Source organism: Chenopodium album, chromosome 11 (assembly GCF_948465745.1).
Source record: "Chenopodium album chromosome 11, dcCheAlbu1.1, whole genome shotgun sequence".
Classification (NCBI taxonomy): Eukaryota; Viridiplantae; Streptophyta; class Magnoliopsida; order Caryophyllales; family Amaranthaceae; genus Chenopodium; species Chenopodium album.
This window is the reverse complement of record NC_137844.1, coordinates 1852924-1868946: the sequence shown is the minus strand read 5'-3', so window position 1 is coordinate 1868946 and position 16023 is coordinate 1852924. Positions and strand designations below refer to the sequence as shown.

At 29.9% G+C, this 16023-nt stretch overlaps 1 protein-coding gene and 1 non-coding gene across 2 annotated transcripts; both read left to right on the top strand.

Moving 5' to 3' along the window:
- Positions 1 to 3326: 3326 nt before the first annotated feature.
- LOC145568180 (LOB domain-containing protein 16-like) lies at positions 3327 to 5101 on the top strand. The gene is made up of 2 exons (XM_081627621.1): positions 3327 to 3609; positions 4282 to 5101. The coding sequence occupies exons 1-2, from the start codon at positions 3328 to 3330 to the stop codon at positions 4747 to 4749; spliced, it is 750 nt and encodes a 249-aa protein (XP_081483747.1). The 5' UTR covers position 3327; the 3' UTR covers positions 4750 to 5101.
- Positions 5102 to 12758: 7657 nt separating this feature from the next.
- TRNAF-GAA (transfer RNA phenylalanine (anticodon GAA)) lies at positions 12759 to 12831 on the top strand. The gene has a single exon. It is a non-coding gene; the product is annotated as a tRNA-Phe (tRNA).
- Positions 12832 to 16023: the final 3192 nt, after the last annotated feature.

The following is a 16023-nucleotide window of genomic DNA, read 5'->3' as shown; positions in this document are numbered from 1 at the left end:
GACCTTATATTCTTTATTCTTTATAATCTTGTAGATGATGACACAATATCTATTAGTAATATGAATATATAGTGCTAGTTTTTGTTATGATGTACTCCTTAGAAGTTAGAGTTTTTAATGCATGAATACTTCCTGCCATTTTCCTTGGTTAAAGATGACGAAATAATTATTAAGTGCAATTCATGTGTTACTATAACTTGGACCTTTTCTCTTCATAGATCTTTGACTCTGGCTTTTGTTCTTTCTTCTCCTATCTTTTGGTCTTGGAGACAAGCAACTATGTAGCATATGGCTTGATCCCTTGTCAATAAATGTGATAAGCCATAAATTCCTACTACTAGATCGATCTTAAGTGCAACGGGTATATTATATACATCAACAGGTTTTTATTACGCCAAATGGCAATATACTCTTCGGCCAATTTTTACTGTTGAGAGAGTAATAAAAGACAAAATAATGTACTTGTAAATGACATTTGATCTCAGAGTTTAAGTACTATTTTCACTAATTAATTCTAATTAAACTAGTTAACATTCATTTTGTATTTAATGTATGACGGTTGCAATTAAAATTTTGGCCGTATTTAATTCTAAGTAATAGGGTCGAACTTTATAAGGAGGTTAGTAGAAACTGAAGTAAAGATCACGATATGCAATTTCTGTTCTCTAAAAATCTAGCATTGAAGTTTGTATTTTATGAACAACAAATTGATTAGGCAACAAAATTGAGACCATGTTAGTCAACAACAATTAATTGGCAAGAAAACACACTTCTTTTTCTTTTCTTTTTTTTTTTTTTGTTGTTGAAAGTAAGATTACACTTACGCACTCTCTAACGGACCTATACATGAGGTTCATAATTAATTAGTTTACTAATTTTGTATAGAAGAAACAAATTTTCTACTAAGTTTCCGGGTAAAATTTCTTGACTTGAGATGGGGTTAATTAGGATGTCAATCACATACAAATTCAAGTGGAAACCCAGTAGGATTTTGATATATGGTAGTAATCTTACTTTTGTTATTTCATGTAGGACAATCCACATGATTCGAACATAAGACCCCGTTCTCTTCACCTTATTTTTATTGAACTGAAGTTATTTTACTAAATCTTATTATATAAATTTTATACAGTACACATGCGATGTCAGATCACATGACAACTGATGATCCGACTATATCTGGATTCGATCCGAGTTGTACACCTTGGCTTATAGTGGGTGAGTCTCCCAACAAGAGTTTTCTACATGCGGTGAGGCTCGAACTCGACACCTCCCTTAAGCGACATCCACCTGCTTATCACACTTGAACTAACTCTTGTTGGTTAACAAGTTCTAATATTTGCCTCAAAAAAAAAAAAAAAAAAAAAAAAAAAAAAAAAAAAAAAACAAGTTCTAATATGAGTTGATGATTAATTTGATTGTCTAGTAAAGTGGTAGTAATTGCATAATAAAGGAAAACCATGGTAGCAATAAATAGGTGCTCAAAATTCCATCGAGCAATAGCTGACTCCCAGACATTGGGACGAGGCTTAATGAGGTTACAAATTTAAGTGAGTGCTCAAAAGCAACACTTATTTCCAATGTAATTTATTTTACGGACAACTTTCCTTATTTATTTCAATGTTTCTTACGGAGTAGCTTGCTAATATGGAGTACATTAGTACATTATACATCTATTAATTTTAATTAGCTTTATAATCTTAGTGACTAATGACCCACTTTGGCTAAAAAGAAATGGGCAGAAAGCGGAAAGAAATCAAAGCACTTAATCACAAACTTTTCAATTTATAAATAGTTGTTTCACCAATACATGCTTCATTCCAAGGTCAAAAGATTCACAAATTTTCTTTTGATTGTTGAAGTTTGAAGGACCAGCTTAGACTACATCACTAACAATAATTATAAATTGTGTTTTTCAGGTAATCAACACTAAGAAATGAAATAATCCCCTATCCAATACTTTTATATGTGACTCATACTCGAATTTCTTTGATAACTTATCCTTTTACAATATAATGTAATAATTTACCAATAACATGCATCACTAAACCCGCGCAAACAAACACTTATGCAACTTTGAAAATCTCCTACAAACAAGAGTTGTCGTACTCAAAAATGAGAAAGTCTTAATTTATCATGATACTTTTCTTAAAGAATTTAATAATTAATCAAGATTTTGAAATAACCCTTAGATAATATTTCCATCAATGTACAATTTAAGATTTATATTGAGATTTTAGTTAAGTAATAAAAGTAATGTATTACAAAATACTTTTTATTAAGTTATTGACTAAAGCATACGTACTTCAGGTTTTTTTTTTTTTCTTTTTTCACTAGTTTTATTTTACTATTGAAATAAAATTTTTAAAAAATTAAAAAAAAACATGGTAAAAAATGATATAGTGACACGTGTAAGTGGAAGAAGGCCAGAAAACAAACAAATGACAGCAGTTTCCCAGGTGCGGCGTTCGGCGGAAAATTGAAGTGAAAGAAGACCTCTAAATCAAACTTAGTACACTTCGATTTTTATATTCACTACCCATATCATGCCCTTAAACTAAACTACACCACCATTATTTAATTAATCCAATCTTACATCATTATCTCACATTAATAATACTACTAATTGTACTGCTTGCTATTACAAAGTATACTCAACGGTCAATCACTCACTCACTCAGTCCAACCCCATTTTTTATATTTTATGCATTACTTAATTATTACTCCACTCGCTTCATATTATTATCTCTTTGTTTTATTAATACCATACTTCATAAATCAATAACTCGATGATTATTTGTCAGTTTGTTCGAAATATCATTATTCAAAAAACAGATATAAAATAATAGACAATCGTTACATTACGCTTTAAAAATAAATATCCACCAGATCCTGTCTCATAAGAAAAGATGTACACATTCAAACTAAACCTGATCTAAGAAGAAACCTTTTGGAGTGATAAAAAGATGGATTTAGAAAAAAAACTATAGTTTCACAAATTATAATTTATACAAAACCATTACCAAATGTTTCCATAGAACCCTACATTAAGGGACCCTCTAATAATAGTCTAATACCATACTTTTTCTTCATATATATCCCCCTCTTATTATGACCCAACCCCACTTCTTAAGCTACTAATTAGTAGTTGTAGTACTAGTACATACATAAACACACCAAACCCCCTTATTTTTGCACCATTTCCTAGCACACCCGTGTGCTTAAAACCCTCCTCTTCTAAAATAAAATCTTCTTAGTAAAGTCTTCTGTTTCTTTTTCCTTACTTCAAAAATTGCTTCTTTTTCTTCTTTTTCTCATCAAGTGAGTATGGCAGCAGGGGCAGGATCTCCTTGTGGAGCATGCAAGTTCTTAAGGCGAAAATGCGCATCCGATTGCATTTTCGCCCCGTATTTTTGTTCCGAGCAAGGACCGGCTCGTTTCGCTGCCATACATAAGGTGTTTGGAGCTAGCAATGTGTCTAAACTCCTTTTGCATCTCCCAGTGCATGACCGTTGTGAGGCTGTTGTTACCATTGCTTATGAAGCCCAAGCCCGGATCCGTGACCCGGTTTACGGTTGTGTTGCTCACATCTTTGCTTTGCAACAACAGGTAAATAATAAGCTAACAATTTATGTTTATCATCATATAACACCCACAAATATTTAGTTTCTTTTTCTTGAGTAAAGTCTAAAACTTCTCACTTTATTTTCCTTCTTTCATATCCAAAATTTATGGGTTTTTTTTTCCCTCTCACAATATCACTATTAGTAGCAATGTAATATAAATATGGTTTTTATTTTTTTTTTAATAATGACCTTGTAAGTAAATGATTAATTATTGGATAATAATCATGTTAATTCAACATTTTGAAAGAGAAATCAGAGTTTTCTTACATCTTTTTTGGTATTAAGTTCTAAATTAATCGTAGAAAGTAATGCAGTTTCAGAATGTGTAAACAAATTCACTTCATATTCCCTAGTCTTACATCCTGGCCTTAAACGTACTAAATTTCCTTGTCTAAAAATATGATCATAATTCTACATGCATTTTACAAAATATATAAATTCGTATATAAACATATCATAATGGTCACACTATAATTAACATGAAGATCTAACTCAACCTCTATAACGGACTCGATTTGAAAATTGAAATTCGAAAACCCGAGTTATGTATGAGTAAACTCGCAGTTAAAAATTTAGAGGATTTTATTTTTATATATACATTCATGTAATCATGTATTGAATCTCATTTTTTTTTTTGGGAATAATGTATGTATAGGTTGCATATTTACAAGCACAACTTGTACAAGTGAAGGCACAACTAGCCAACAACTTAGTAGATAACAGAAACAGCATGGAAAACCAATGGACAACAGCAACAGCAACAGCAGCAATACAAGGGAATAACAGTCACAATTATCCAACCATTCAAACATCAGTTTTTCAAACACAAAGCTGCCCAACAACAACAACAAGAGTTAACAACAATAATATTAACAATAATCATAGTTATATGAATAATAATAGTACTAGTAATAATAACAATAATCCAATATCACCACAAAGTTCATTGGACTCAATTGATCAACAAAATGTTGGTCATGATCATCAAGGAATGATGATAATGGCAATGCAAGACTATGGTGGTGTAATTTCGGCAAAATCGGAGGGTATTATTGGAAAGAAAAGATCCCATAATGACATGGGTGAGCTTCAAGAATTGGCCCTTAGGATGATGAGAAATTAGTCTTTTTTTTTTTAATTTATTTCTTGTCTTTTTTATTTTTATAAAAAAATAGAGAGGAAAAAAAGAAAAATATAATGGTGGACTGGTGGTTTATGACTCTAATCCCACAAATGATTGTAAATACAGGGGATTGTCAGAGGAGCTAATTTTAGTACTTAGTATTAAAAAAAAAATATGTTTGGCATATTATAAAATGAGGCAATACCCAAATTTGAGGCATTTTGTTTTTGTTTTTTAGTTGGACTATTGTTTTGTTTTTAATATATACTATTAATTGATCAACTACATGAATACCTGGGGTCAGATTTTATTAATTAATATTAATAGGCTAATGAAAATGTTCATTTATGCTATCAATCTTGTTTAGTTGTTCTATAGCTTCATTATGGTATTGTTATCGTCTTATCTACCAACTCTAATTAATTGGGTGTCAGAGTGATTTCATAATATGATAACGAATGAAAATTTTCCGATTTGTATAGGTTGTGTTTGGGGAAAAGCTGAGGGATGAAGCTGATTGTGTTAGCTAATTTTAACTAGCTGATTGTATTAACTGATTTGACTAACTTATTTTATTAGCTTATTGTAGAAAAGTGTTTGGTAAATCGCTGATTGTTTAAAACTGAATTAAGCTGATTGTGGGATAGGTAGTTCATATAGGTTTTTTTTTTAATTAAATGGGGGTATAAGTGTCATTTCATCATAAAAATTGAATAAGCTAATTGAAAAAGCTCCTAAAAGAAACTTTTTGTAATTTAAAAGAGCTTATTGAGTGGAATAAGCTCTTTAAATAAGCTTCCCACCACACACTTTAGCTTGAATTAGTTTATTTAATAGTCAATAGGCTAATAATGGTCAAATAAGCTAATTTTGCTCAAATAAACTAGTTACCATACACAACCATAGCAAATTTAATATGGTATCATCATATACAGCTATTCTATGCATCCGAGAAAACAAAGACAATTTACATTCAAATATACAATAAATGTTATATTATCGACCTCCTATCTTTGTCGCATCACCATTCACCTTTTCATCTCCGGTGATCCTTTACCAAAACCAATAAATATTGGTTAGCCTCCTCTTTTTATTAGAACAAGTATACAAGTCCATCTTAACTCTGTAGTCCACAATGGCTTCCATTACATACATACAACTATATAATTACTTACACCACAATTTGGTTGTCCTCCAATATTGTGGATACATTATTTAGTCTACCAAGCAAAAACATGAGAACGCTTAGATTAAGACAATAAATAATAACCAACGTTACCAGCTAAAGCATGCAACACATGCATGGGTCAAATACTATTAGAAGAGGGGATTTTAGTATATATGGCCCTTAAAAGCTCTTAATAAATAATTAAATTTCCCTATTTTCTCATGTGATTCGAAATATTTCTTATCAATAAATAACATAATATATATCCTTGTATTACTTACGCATTTCCTAAGAAACTTCCCACGATGATATGCATAATATAAAGAATTTATATTTGTCAATGGTGCAATTTTTTTTTTTAAACAGAAATCATACTTCATCCGTTCTTTATAGTTGCAACACACACTTTATCACGATATTTAAGAAAAATAGGTCTTACGTGATATAGTACACTTAAAATGGGGTTAAGAGGTTGTTAGGAGTATTTCAAGTGGGTCATGAGCTTTAAATAAAGGTAATAGTATAATTTTCACCATAAAAACCTTCCTTTTATATAATATGTTGCAACTATTATGACCTTTTTATTTTAAAAAAGTGTTGTTACTACTCTATATAAAGAAACGGAGGAAGTACATGATAAGTTAATAAGTTTATGGTATTTAACCGGATAACAGGAGTACTACTATATAAATTTATATTTACCTCTTAAACACTATAACAAGTCTACAGTATCACTGGACAAATTTGTAGTAGACTAGTAGTAAGTAGTAACCAACTCATACTATGAAGTATTTAGCTAATTAGCTATTTGAATCCTATCTTGTCCTATGTGCTCATAATTAACAATTTTTCAGACATAAATAGTGCTATTAATTTTACATATTAATTATTCAAAAGCTAGTGCCTTTTTATAAGGGTTAATTCCAAGAGGTGCTAGTTGATTTCTTTGGTGAGTTTACTCAAAGCTCAAACTAATTACGTACCTCCAATGTGATTACTTCGTAAGTAAAATTCCAAATAAAGATAGTGATTCCACGACAGTCGATTTGACACTTTGAATGTTCTAACCAGTGAAGATGTGCTCCCCTAGTCTCATAACATTTATTCCATTTCATCATTTTTTTGTAAGATCAAAATCGTCTCTTGTAGCTTTTCACTATTAATGTAATCATAATTCCGAAAGAGGCACATACTTGAATCAAAATCATTCTCGGGGCTTTACAGACTTATTGTTAGATTTGTTATGGAACTTATGGTTTCAAACCAACTTATATGACCCCACACATTGCCTCACACATTCAGTTCAATTTAACAAAAAAAAAAAAAAAAAAAAAAAAAAAATATTAAATTGGTCCAAAAGCGTGGGTTATTACCTTCATTTTTCGGATATTTTTTACTTTTTAATTAAGACCCTAACAATAAATAAGTTAGGGTGCTTTTTATAAACCCCATGACACTCAAGGAGACCATTAGGGTAGTTAATTGGATCCCTCCACTTTGCCTCTAAATTGTCATTAACCCATTTGCGTACATGCTGATCTCATTCATTAACTCACGGTCACTGAGGGCATTTATCTCTAAAAATTATTTATGTTGTTGAGTTTTAATCACTAACTATTAATGTCGATGAGCTTTATATATGTGTGGATAGATTACCCAACGGGAAGATATCAATTATATATTTCTCAAAATACAGTTAATGGATGGTGAAAAAGTTAATAAAATTGCCTCATTGTAAAGTGGGAAGAAGGGAGGTTCTATAATGATTGCTTCTAATATCTTATTAACCAAAGCAATTAGTATAGTTAATTAATCACACGTATGTCCATTGAGATACGTTTAACCCATCCGTGTCCTTTTTCCAAATCGTAAGTCCAATATAGTAGCTGTCCATAATACTATATTACTAGTTTATATATCAGCAAGCCCAAAAAGTTTATTCTTAGAAACATTTTTATATATTCATAAAAATTAAATATAATTAGTGTCCACGTACGAGTTTAAATGATGACACTACGTTGATTAACTCACTAATTAGGGATTAGTAAGGAGGCAAAAGTTATAATTGTGGCCATTAAGCTAATGCCAAATTTCTAGAGAGTTAGTATTTAAGTGGACCCCAACTTTGCCTTGAGCAAATATGTTTGAATAAGTAGGTTTACCCAATATATAATTAAGACATCTAAATATTATTTATATCTTTCAATAAGAAATCAAGTATGTAATCACATTTGTTGTCAAATAGATGGACAAATTGTCCCCTTAATTGGAAGCACAAGCCTACATCAAACGTAAGGAACTTCGGCAGCTTCTCTAAATATAAATTAGTTAAAATTTTGATTTGACCGTCCGTGAAGAAATCAAACTCATCAAATTTATTTTTTATTTAAATAAGGAATTTGTAACATAAGTAATTGAATATATAAGTGTTCCACCTAAAATTCAAACTCAACAGCGTGATGTGCATTATTATTATTTTGAAAGCACGTAAATCTTAAAGTGATAAAACAAATTATAAAAGATATAATTCCTAGCCAAGTTAGTTTTAGGTAACTTAATTTTCGTTATGCTTTAATTTATCAATTTGATGAATCAAGTTATTATTTCAAGTCAGATGAATAGGTAAATGCAAGCACTGGCGGACCCACGTTGGAACCTGGGGGGGCACGTGCCTCCCCCTCAAAAAAAAAAAAAAAAAAAAAAAAACTTTTGTATAAAATAACCTATTTTAATATAAGGTATATATATTTTATATTGCATTTTATGTCAAGAATGGTAAGTTGCTGCAATGGTAACTAAGGAGTGTAATAAATTGCTATGTGTTGGTTGGTGACGGTTCGAATCTCTCTCCATTCATTTCCTTTTTTTTTTTTTTTGCATTCATTTACCCTTTTTTTTTTTTTTACCTTCAGTCTTTGTTTTTCCAAAAAATAATTAATCAATGTTTTACATTCATTTTCCCCTTTTGTAGCTTTAGTATTTATTTTTCTTTTTATCAATGTTTTTTTTAGTCTTTGTATTTTTTAAAAAAATTATCCATGCTTTTTTTTCTCTTCCCTTTTTGACATTATTTTTCCCTTTTGTGCCTTTAGTATTTGTTTTCATTTTTAAATTATCAATGATTTTTTTCCCTTCCATGCCTTAGCTTCTTGACATTTACGTATATATCTTTGTTTTACTTTTTTTTAACTATCGGTGCTTTTTTCCCTTCCATTCTTGACATTTACGTATATATTAAAATGACTTCAAATAATTCATAATTAACATGAGTATTTTGATAAATATTACTATTTACTCTATATTACTTTGATTGTTATTTATTGATTTGATTGTCATATTGAGTATTTGATACTTTGTAACTAGTATGGAGTATATAATTTATTTGTAAAAACCTCATGGAGTCATGAGCCTGGGAAATTGATCGTTTTTTAGATTTTATAGTTACTTTTGAATGATAACACAATACATTGTGTTAAAAAAATTAATTTGATCTATGCTAGCTAACTACATGTGTTATCATTAGCTTAAAAATAGTTTGAGGCTCAAGTTATAGGAATTTTTTTATTTGGTAGTTTCTAGTGCCACCCCTACTTCAAATTCCTGGATCCGCCACTGAATGCAAGTCAATTACTATATCAAGTACGTCTAATTTCCCTCGCTCAATTGTTCCCTTTGCTTTTGAATTGAATGTTTCTCATTCGAGGCCTTGCACCTACCTCATTTGCACTATGATAAACTAAATACAATACACATGAAGTAATAAGAAGCTAAGACAAATTAAAGGATTAAAGGGCACACCAATATTTACACATTACACTACGTATATTGAAGTTTCTCTTCTTATAGGCATATATTTTGGGTATGCTGGTATAATATCTACATAACATCATATGTGGTGGTCCTTTTGACCAACTATACTTTTAAGGAAAAAACTTATATAGATCTCGTAATTTGTTATTAATTTGGTATAACACTATAACTAGGAGTGGAATTGTTGAATCTAATTGCAATTAAATCAAAGAGTGGATGATTACAATGAGAAAAAGTGCAATTGACTAAATAGTTAATCTTTTCGAGCCCATAAACTTTAGCACCTTAAAATAAAGTTTAAAACGTTGATTATAGTCAAACAAGCTGACCATCTTCATACATCACCCTAAATATTAAACAAATGATCATAACATGAGATAAAGGAAAGACAAGCAAACGGAAAATAAAGTGTTGGGTCCAAAAACTCCAAATTAATTCGTTGCATTTGTTTACAACTTGGTGTTTTTCGCTTATAACTGGGCCACATCAAATGCACTTTGAAAGCTATATATTAATTAATCAATTATCAAAACAAATCTATCTAATTAAGAATGTACTCAATTTGATTACATTTTCGTTACGTATAGATTACAAATGGTGATTGAAGAAAAGTGTACATAAATAGTGCTAAAATCAATACATACATATTAACTAAAAAGAAATAAATGAAGCATTAGTTTATCACTATACCTGATCTTGAAAGGATGTGTTATACTCTAGATATATACAAAGTATAAAAGACGATGGACTCATAAAATGTAATTATGTTATAAATTCTTGAATCTAGGCTTTAGGACTACATATAGGACTACAAATAATTCGTATTATCATTGAGTAATTGAATATTCTAAGAGTAAGAGTACGATAGAATAATACAGAGTACAAAGTAGTCAAGGTGGCTAACTTGTAGTCTAATGGGAAAAAGGAGGGACATATACTTTAGTCTTTACAGTTTAGAACTCAAAAGGAAAGGAAGAAGAGTCGTAAGCATAAAGAGATGGAAGTAATAGATTGGTTTAGAAAGAGGGAAGAAAGTAGTCTTCAACTACAAAAAAAGAAAGAAAGTGGTAAGTGTGTCCGTTAAAGTCGTCAATACATTTAGGAAGTACTAGTAAGTTGTATGCCTTTGTAATTTGCATGTCCCACTGTCCACCCCCCCCCCCCCCCCCCCCCCCCCTTTTTTTTATTTTTTTTATTTTTGTGGCACAGGTTAATTTAATAATTTTGTTATAAAATTGGTTTAGGTTAATTTAATAATTTTGATGTAAAATTGGTTTCAAAATTTTCATAAAGTAAACGTAAAGTGATAAAATAAACAAATAAATCGGTAGCAATTTTACTATGTACATATGATGAGAAATTATATAGGAAATACGAGTATCACTTACGATCTTATAGGACATGGTATGTATATATATTTATTCTTAAATTTCATTAATAAATAATCTCAGATTAATCAATAATCTCATCATCAGTCATATCAGTCATTGCTCTACTAATCATTGATTATTTCTTATGTGATGATCTCAATAAATTTATTTGAACTAATATGAAATAAATATGGTGTTAGAATTTATTATTTATTCAATTAATTATATATATTAGGGACGAATTTTATGACCTTTGATCATAATTCATAAATTTATAGTATATGTGAGAAATGACCATATTATTTAGGTGTGACTTGTGAGAAAGCCACCCTAGTTAAGCAAATTACGTTAGATAAATAAGCTTTTCTCTTCTTTTTATTTTTTTGGTAACAAGATATAAGCATTTCTCTTGTCCATTTCTCTAATAAAAATGTTGGAAGAATTCAAGTAAAACGGACAAATTATGGTGATAGAGAAAAAGTGGGGATTTGTGAAATGGTAGTGTTTCTTACGAAAATGTTTAGTTGACTTTTTATATTTTGGGTTGGTTGACTTTGTTGCTCCAATGCTCAAAGCTTCTAACTTTGGTTGTAACTGCTTGAAGCTTACTAGCTAGGGACTGCGGTATAGGGAGGAAGTAGATTACTTTTATTTATTTTTTAGTAGTTTTATTTTTTTGTAGTTTGCAAATGATGATTTGTGATTTTGGGTGTATCAATTTTACTTTATTTTTCTATTTAGTAGTAATGGTAGTTCGTTCTAGTCATGTAATAAACTTGTGTTTTTTTATCCAGGAAAATAAAAAGCAATATTTACACCTCGCAACATTGAACTTTGGCCATTATTATGTTTATATTCATTTTTTTTTAATTATGCATTAATGCCACCAACAATAGTGTATACCTTAGAGTAAAAAAAAAAAAAAAAAAAAAAACATGTGATACTACTTCGTAAAATTATTCATCACTCATCTTCACATTATATTCATCATCACAAAATGTTCAGCTTAATATGTGTAATTAAAAGATGAATAATTATACTTCCTCCGTTTTTTAGTTGACACCGTTTGACTTTTACACTATTCACACAACAGGCTTTGACTCGATTTTGTGGTTTATAGATACGATAAGATATATTCATGTGGGATATTATTTGAATCGTTTCAATGTATATTTTGTTAATATTCACTTTTTATAATTTTACAATATTAATAATTAAAGATATTAATTGTTAAAAACATGCGTTGACAAGCATGATTAATAGAAAAGGTGTCGACTAAAAAAAACAGAGGAAGTACAAAAGAATAAGTACATGTGTAGATATGTCACCTTTACTAAATATTTTGCTTCCAATTTAAAATTCAGATAGCTTAATTCCTTAACCTTGTAAAATTATTTATCTCTCATCTTCCCATTGCTACGTATTTGTATTTATTATTTTAATCTAGATTTTATGGGTTTAATTTATGTAATGTCCCCTCAACAACCAATCAAAAAAAAAAGTTGGGTTTAACTAATATAAGCCCATTAAATCAATACTTATGAATATAAATGGCCCAGTAGATTAAGAGTGGTCCATAACCAGTAGAAAAATTATATTCGGTCCACATGTAATACTTTAAGTTTAGAATAGTAAACGATAAAGCAGCAAAAGTCAACAATGCGGGGATAGCTCAGTTGGGAGAGCGTCAGACTGAAGATCTGAAGGTCGCGTGTTCGATCCACGCTCACCGCATTTTTGCTTTCTATTTTTTTTTTTTTTTTTGGGTTCTTTGTTCCTGTTGGGCCAAGCTACATTGCTAATAAGATGAATAGTATCATCCAATTTAAAGATAGACTATTGATCCACAAGCCTAGGAATGCTAAGATCATACCCATATTTGGATTTTTTTTTTTTTTTTTTTTTTTCTTTCTATTAGAGTAAGTTAAGAAATATAACCACACTTTTCCCTAGCTAACTCCCTCTGTTTTTATAAGTGCATCGGTTTGACCGGGGGTATTAGTTGACTAAAAAATAATACGAAGTATGTAGATGTGATACGGAGACTTAGATGTATTTTAGAGTATTAGTGTAAAAAAAAATGTATATACTAGAGTTAATTCCAAATTAGAAGCATAAAAAGTAATCTCGGGGATGAAAATATAAACAATGTATAAGTTAGTTCTGCCATAAAAATAGGAAAATATTAGTTGAATTAATTGGACATAGTTGACAATTGAACCTTGTTGTATAGCATTTCACACACTTAAGCTAACCATGATATTAAAATATATGTAACAAAATCTAGTATTACATCTAACTTTTAGACGAGATTCAACCTCAAGTCACGAGTACCACATGTCACGGGTACCACCATACATAAGTTTTCCAATCAAACTAATTAGCATTCAAGTGTATAGTATATTGTATATTTGCATATAGCCATATAGGTTTATTGTGAGATATTTGTAACTTGTAAGTTGTAATTTGTGTACATAGATTTTGTACACCCTTATAAAAGATAGACCTTATGAATTAATGAAAGAAATACAAATGGCATACTATGACTATATATAAGATTTGGGTTTTAATCATCACTCCAAGAGTTTAAGTCTTTAACCAAGTAATTTACTTGAGACTTAGAAAATGATAGGATTATTTCTCCCAAAAAGACAAAAACATTAGTAAAAAGGGAAAATTTTAACCATTACTATTAAACTAGTTGACATCCGTATCAAATATGAATTTGTAAAACAAGTCTTTCAAGTCTTTTTTTTTTTTTTTTTTTGGTGCGAACGTGGGGCAAGCCCCATGTAAATTAAAGCAAGTCTAGTCAACCTCATAAAATAGGGATCCTACCATTGAAGGGTTAATTTGAAGAGTATAAATGAACCCTAAAATTATTTATCTGTTAATTGGTAGTTTGTTCTTATATGTAACAAAAATTACTTTTTGTTAAGAATTAGGGCTTTGTAACGTTATAATGTTGCTTTTTGTTTGGATTTTATTGTGAGCACCGTGTTTAAACCAGCACCACTCATAGTTGCCCAATTTCTGCCACTAGATAACCCTAGCATTATATCATAATATTATATATATATAATCTTCTTATAATTTACAAACTTCATTTATTTTGTCAAAGATTACAAATTCATCAAGTTGAAGGTTTTGTATTCATGGTCAGATCAAAGGCTTATTTCAGCTTTACTAAACCAAGCAAAAAGACAAAAAGGTTACTATACTTATGTATTATACTTTAATTAATTAAGATTTTTCAATGGTTAAGTAATTTAACTTTGATTGATATATTTTCTTCTTTCTTTTAATCTTTTCTTAAACAGCTAGCTAAAGGAAAGAATTCGGCCGCTTGACAGGAAAAATGGTATGGTTTAATTTGATTATTGCTTGATGTTGATGTTAATAATGTTGAAAATCACAATTATTTTAGCAAGATAATTTCTGTTCTTGGAGTTATATGAGCAATTAGAGTTAGATTTATATAGACAAAAGAATTGTACATCTTCCTGTTTTTCCTCCTTTATGTCCAAACTTTTAGGTTAATTAAATTTGTTCTTTGAATGTTTCAGTTTAATTATCTGAATGAAAATATGTTAATCTTTTCAAGTGGTTATATTTTTTATATAAATGTGTAAATGGAAAGTAGGCAGAGAGCTTGAATGGCATTGTAGGATGCACACTGCCAAATTCTAGGAATTTTCAGATGTTTTAATTGGATGATTGTTGAAGCTTAAGTTGGAAATCTGATCATGCGAAAACTCGAAGCAATTATTAATCTGAGTGTCTAGTTTCTAAGCTAAGGCATGTTCGGCAAAAGTTGTTGTATATGTAGCTAATTTATGTTATCTATTAGAAGTTAGCTATCAAATGAATGAACTACTAAGTATATTATCTTAAAGTTCGAAAACAGTACATCAACCTCTAAAATTTATCATAGAATAAGTTTTTACTAAACAACAAGGCACATTTCACCCTCAGAGTTACTACTTGTTGTGTAACTAACTCTTAATGTACTCACTTTTGTCAGATCTATTAAAACGCGTAGATGAAAAGTATAATGTCTTTTTTGGATTGTTTTTTTGTCGGCCACATAATATGAATGGCTTTATAACTTGATATGGATCCGGTTTATTTAATTTCTATGTGCTTGACATTATTAAGCATGGGTGAGCCTTTTATAAGTAATACTTCAAGATCTTTTAAGTTCAACAATAATTATAACCAAAAAACTACAGGATAGTGTACCTATTGTTCAAAACACCTTAAGACTGAAATAAAAGAACTTCATATCTGAATTACACAATCTAAATTAAAGTTAGCTATTCGAGATTTCAAATTGGTGGCTATTTAGAAATCTAGCCTAGAGATGATTACCTTTTTAGTAAGAAAGAAACATTTTTAAGCCTAGGCATCTTATCATAGGATTCACATCTCCTAACATAAATTACATAACCAATAATTTACTGTTGACCTTGTAAAACCTAATAAGGACAATTATAGAACCCCCCATCTACATATATGTAGCAGATCCCTAAGAAAACCAATTACCAAGATTATTAAAGCCACATATTATACAATTAATAATAATATAATTAAGCTATTATCTTCTTAATTCACCTTCCCCAATAGGATTAAATTGATTGTGTGCTTTCGTAGTTCACACTGGTGAGCTAGCTACCTTTTATGCTATAATATAGTAACAAGAATATGTTGATCATTGAGATTAATTTAGGAGAAGTTAGGTTTGTCTCTAATTATCCCTACAAAACGAGGAGAACGAGATTCATTATTATCTTCTTGGGATTGTTAAATAGCATATAAAGTATAATTTTGCTTTCTAATGTTAATGTTTTGGTCTAATTAAGTGCATGCTGCCTAACCAAATCGAAACACGGCATGCCAAAGCTAGGAGGATCGGAGTTCAAAAGC